General features: G+C 41.8%; 1 protein-coding gene across 1 annotated transcript in view; it reads left to right on the top strand.

Moving 5' to 3' along the window:
* Nucleotides 1-3,423: 3,423 nt before the first annotated feature.
* Nucleotides 3,424-6,000, top strand: part of LOC143924262 (carboxypeptidase O-like) — a 70,635-nt gene continuing 68,058 nt past the window's right edge. The window contains exon 1 of the mRNA XM_077448469.1: nt 3,424-3,585. Within this exon, the coding sequence (XP_077304595.1) occupies nt 3,506-3,585 (80 nt within the window). The 5' untranslated portion in view covers nt 3,424-3,505. The remainder of the gene's footprint in view (nt 3,586-6,000) is intronic.

Below are 6,000 nucleotides of genomic sequence, written 5' to 3'. Positions count from 1 at the left end.
ACGCGAGTCCCCACATGTGCACTGACCCCTGAAGGAGCTGCTGGTTTTATTTGGGCTTACCGATACCTTCCTTGTCTGCTTCCGTCTAGGGATTCCCGTGGTAGATGGCCCAAAGAATGTGGCAAATGACACTGAATCTTATTTTGGGTTATTTATTTAGAACAGAAACAGAGTCTTTTAATAAAGGGTAAAGGGTTAGGAGTGAATTCAGGTACTTGTATTGCAAGAAATGGAAGTCTCCTATAGGAAAATCCAGAGAATAGCAACCGTTTCACAACTGGTTTAACAGCTCCTGGATAGACCTCCTCTCAATAAGCCTAGCAGCCTGTAGGGTGCTCGACAAAGTCTCTGCCACAGACTTGTGATGTACACTTGAGCGTTACTGAGGGACGTAGATAAATTTAGAGAGCTATCATATGGTACCAAGTTCTCTCAGCCAATCCGGCAATACAGTATGAGTGTGGATCCAGGTTGCATCCTTCAACTAAGCCTCCAGGCTCTTTCAGAGAAGCCAGCCTTGCGCACAGCCTTCTCCTGAAGAGTCCTCCCCTGGGGTTCTTCAGTTGCTGGGCCTCTCCCTTCAGATAAGACGGCACCGGACCACCCTTGGATCAAAAGGCCCCGAAATCCACTCGGGCCTGTCCCTGCAGTTACGTTGCCTCAGCCCAGCCGGCTCCGAGACTCGGAATGCATGGTTCCACACCCCAGGCCAGGTGGACCATAGGGCTGGGTCAGGAGGACCACCAGAACTGAACAGACAGAAAATAAAAGATGGAACCCTGAACCTCATGACGTGGGTATCTTAAATACCACCCCCCAGAATGCCTAGTAGGAGAACACTCCCACTGGGCTGGTTCAGAGAGAACAGTGGCATTCAATACACCCAACTAGACTGGGTTTCTACTCTTGCTGGTGGTGACAACGACACCTACGGTCAAGGAGAACCCAGTGCAACCCAGCTAGACTGGCACTGAAACTAGAAATTTAGAGAAATAGCCCCAAAACCCAACTGGGGTCAGCCTGTCAGTACTCAGACCATACTCCGCACACTGCATCAAATTGGTATGCATGGCTGTCATCCCAGAAGGAAGCCTCTTCTAAAGATGTTGCACAAGAAAGCCCACAAACAGTTTCCTATACTGGAACCATGTCCTGTGGTCTGATGTGACTAAGATAAACTTATTTGGTTCAGATGGTGTCAAGCGTATCTGGCAGCAATCAGGCGAGGAGTACAAAGACAAGTGTGTCTTGTCTACAGTCAAACATGATGTTGGGAGTGTCATGGTCTGGGGCTGCATGAGTCCCGCCAGCACTGGGGAGCTACAGTTTCTTAAGGGAACCATGAATGCCAGCATGTACTGTGACATACTGCAAAGCACGATCCCCTCTTTTTGGAGACTGGGCCGCAGGAAAGTATTCCAACATGATAACGACCCCAAAAACACTTCGAAGATGACCACTGCCTTACTAAAGAAGCTGTGGGTAAAGGAGGTGATGGACTGGCCAAGCATGTCTCCAGACCTAAACCCTATTGAGCATCTGCGGGGCATCCTCAAATGGAGGCTTGAGGAGCACAAGGTCTCTAACATCCACCAGCTCTGTGATGTCATCATGGAGGAGTGGAAAAGGACTCCAGTGGCAACCTGTGAAGCTTTGGTGAACTTCATGCTCAAGAGGTTTAAGGCACTGCTGCAAAATAAGTAAGTCCAATTTGATGGTGCAAGAGCCACTGCCCCTTACTTTCTGTAATCTTTCTTAGTTGTGATGGTAATACAAGAACTGCCAGTTGCCAGTTCAGCTATCCATTATTGTCCCTTGAAGGGTGTGGCAGAGTCAAATATTAGGTCTGGGGGTGTGTTGTGGGTGTGATGGAGTATTTACTAATGCCAAGCAGAAACATCCTTAATGCCAGGTTATTCTAGGCACATCTATGTTCCCATAAGGCAAGGTTTTCACAATTTAAAGACCAGCATACAATTTAGTAGAATGAAAATATGGTTTGTTAGATAACAAACATGATAGGTCTACTAGCCTTCAAGACTTTGTAAAATTGTTTTTTGTCTGAGTTGTTTCTTCTTCTACATTATGGTATCAGTTCTTTAGGAGATAACTTCAGTGCTGTAGGAACTATTAAATATGTATGCAAGAGTATGGTGGTTCAGATGTAGGCCAATATAGGTCATTGCCCCTATTTCTGCATGTAAAATTCCAAAACTGCATACTGGACTATTTACAATAGAAATATGTATGATACGGCCACATCAAAAATCCTATGAAGACCCTGAATTATTTAAAAGAGAAGTATGTTTTCTTTTTTTTGTTCCATATTCATACTTTCTTAGGTGGATGCAGCATCGGTCCAATCTACAGTCCCCAGTGATCTGGAACAGTGATCTCTGTCATGTCCCTGGCAGCCCACCCCCCCCCCCCCTACAGTTAGAACACACCCAGGGAACAAACTTAACCCCTTGATTGCTCACTACGGTTAAATATAGATTTTTTTTATATATATATTCTTAAGACATCCCTATCATCACACCCAGACCAAATTTAGCATCACTAGTAAAGAACTTCATAACTAATTTGCTTACCTAAATAAAAATTACACAGGTTATGGTCATATACAGCTGATAGGTGTACTTTTATTAAATTCCTTCTTATGTTTTCACTTAAAGCGGGGTTCCACCCTAAAGTGGAACTTCCACTGATTGGAACCCTCCCCCCCTCCGGTGTCACAATTGGCACCTTTCAGGGGGGAGGGGGGTGGAGATACCTGTCAAAGACAGGTATTAACACCCACTTCCAAGCATAGACTCCCGTGGGAGTCTATGCCTCTTCCTGTCCTGCCGCGCTGTCTGCTGGGACACACACGGGTCCCAGAAGACAGCGGGGACAATTCCTATTGCGCTGCGCGACTCGCGCATGCACAGTAGGGAACCGGGAAGTGAAGCCGATTCCCTTCACTTCCTGATTCCCTCACCTAGAATGGTGGCGGCAGCAGCCGAGAGCGGAGCAATCGATCGGCCTCGGCTGCTGGCATCGCTGGACCCCGGGACAGGTGAGTATCCATTTATTAAAAGTCAGCAGCTGTAGTATTTATAGCTGCTGGCTTTTAATATTTTTTTTCCCAGTACAGTCCCGCTTTAAATACTGTAAAATGGAAAAATGTTAGTATAATGCATTATTGAGTTTTACACTTAATAAAAATGTTTTTCAACATTATAATTGCACATTGACAGTCATAGCCTGCTGTCTGAGCAGTGTTATTCAGGCTTCCTACATACCTGTATTCCATATACAAAGAGAAAAAGATATTTAGAAGAACAGGATGTGGGGTGGAGCATATATATCTTTATTGCTCATATGCCATCCTGATTGCAGGGTGATAAAGTTAACATTATCTATATAACAAGGTCCAGGGAGGGCACAAATCTACACAAATAAGTAACAGAGTTTTTTAAAGAACCATCAACACGCTACACTACACATCAATTAAGAGAAAAAGATGAAGCTTATTCTGTGGATAGTGTTTTTTCTGGGAGCCTTTATATATGGTGGGTCATGTTTAAAGGTGGAATATAATGGGTAAGTATTGCAACAATGTTTTTTTCATTATTTTAGAAAAAACTAAACTCATTATTATTAAAATAATAATAATAATAATATGTCCTGCTTAAAGTTGTATTAAACCCAAAACCAAAAATTGTATATATTGTAGCTTACAAATCATTAGATATGGTGGCAGCATTGGTTTTCTTTTTTGGCTTAATTCTCTCTGTTTTCACCTGGTGATCTGGCCAGTAACACACCTCATTTATTAGATTACCCCCACTTTGGATGAAGACGCATAACAGACAGCAGTACGGTAGCAAATTTAAATACTGAAACAAATTGAAGCCAAAGATCCATATCACACTTTATAATCAGTTGCAAGAAACAGTTTTTTTCTTTTGGTTTTATATGTGTTGACTAGTATTTATGATTATGTGCATACACCTCAATCATTGTGGTAGTATGGACATATACATATCTAGATCTGAGAGATCTTGTACAAAAGAGGTAGTTCTATCAGCAATACACATTTATTTATAGGGTTACATAATATATACAAATTACACACCAGACAGTATTTACATCACAATATACAGTGTAATTCCCCTGGCTTACATGATATTTACAAATTACTCACAGAACCCTATTTACAATACAATATAAGGTGCAAGTTCAGAGTTAGATTACCTGTTAACTTCAGGTCAGCCCATGGTGACTGCCGTGTGCTCCCACACCAGAGTGACTTGGCTTGCTCACAAAGCATTATATCCCCCCCCCCCTACTTTCTGTAGTTGGCTAATATAATTCTCCCTAATTGGTCACTGTACCTAGTCAATGTATATTGGGAACAGCCTGATTGGATGAGTCAACGAAAGCTGTTGTTTACTTCCCAGGTGAGATGTTATCAGGGAAAACAAAAGGCCAAGCTTTGAAGTTGAACCAATTACAGTAACACCAACACAACACTCAATACTTTACATATATATTTAAATCTAATGGAAATATATTTCTAATTACAATATTGTACAGGTATTAATGGAGATTTCACATAAACTCATAAGGCTACAGATGGCCCCTTGTGGCCAGTTGAGAATATGAGACTCGGCCACACATAGAATAATGGTTTATGTGCAATCTTCTTTAATATTTTGAACGTTTGGCTTTGCCCTCTGACATGAAATAAAACTCTTTGAGAAGAAAAAAAAACTTTTAAACTCCCCATCTCTACAGTTCACATTTCTGGATCCCAGTATCGGTAGTCCTCACTTGTTCTGAATGTAATAAGTCCATAATAAAAATCATAGGATACAAAACACAATAAAAAAAACAAGAGGCATAAAAAAAAAACATGAGGATCCTTGTTCTCAACCGTCCAATAATGATAGTGCGAAAGTCAATAATGTCAATCTGGTCATGTTGCCCTTGCTTCTGGGACAGCCTCCCATGGTGATTCCCGTTGGATGGCCTTTGGATCAGCTTTCCCGGCTAAGATTATACTTTGTTAATGTGGACAGAGGTAGAGAAAGAAAACCACAAGTACATTTGAGACACATGCATTCAAATTAATGCTCGTCTGGTAAGTCTGAGCAGTTAGGACCTTTTTTTAGAATTACCATAGATATACTGCGACATACTAATGAGACCCCTTTCTCAGTGACATGTGTAACAATTTGGTTACGCCCTTCAGCCAGGTGTCTGATTTCCATCCCCCATCTTTCTTCCTCCATGGTCATATGCCTGCAAGTAACTCTGCTGTGTCTGTGTATGACCCTTCAAGTGTGCAGGGGGCTCTTGTTGCCATCGCAACTCACCCCTAACTCCTTTAACTGAAGCTATGTTCAGTGCTGGTCCCAAACATTGGGCATACCGCTCCGTCCTTGGCTACCGTGTGTAGCTACTGCACGAGCCCTGCCTTTAGCAGGCTATGGAAGAGGTCATCACTTTAAGAGTTCTCATTGCAGATTAGGCAGTGTCGCCTACGCAGACAAAAATAACTTGATTTCAGAATACAGATAGGTGTGATGTCACCAGTCACTAGTGGCTTCAGGAAAAATCTAACTAAAATACTCTTAAGTACAAATGTACTATACTCCCTGCTATTTGCCAATCACTATGAGTCTCACCAGTCCCAGTATATCTATATGATATTCACGCAATGCTCTTTGAACTTATTATGGCACAAAAAGAAAGAAATGAACATTAAAAAAAATGATCAATGACCACATCTGATGACTGCCCAACATTAGAACTGTAGAGAGGATTGTATGTCACATATACACAGAAAATAGTCACATGGTTGTAGCTAAACCCTAATGTTACTATTGTCATGATAATAGCTACAATGACCTAAATTCATATAAAACAATTACCCAATGTCATAAAAGAAAAACAAAAACTGTTGGATACTCGACCCATCCCCAAAATGCTAAAGGGAAGCTTTTAATATTC

This window comes from Lithobates pipiens, unplaced genomic scaffold (genome assembly GCF_037356315.1).
Source record: "Lithobates pipiens isolate NorthernLeopardFrog02 unplaced genomic scaffold, aLitPip1_a1.2 Scaffold_22, whole genome shotgun sequence".
Classification (NCBI taxonomy): Eukaryota; Metazoa; Chordata; class Amphibia; order Anura; family Ranidae; genus Lithobates; species Lithobates pipiens.
This window is presented reverse-complemented; position numbering and strand designations above follow the sequence as displayed.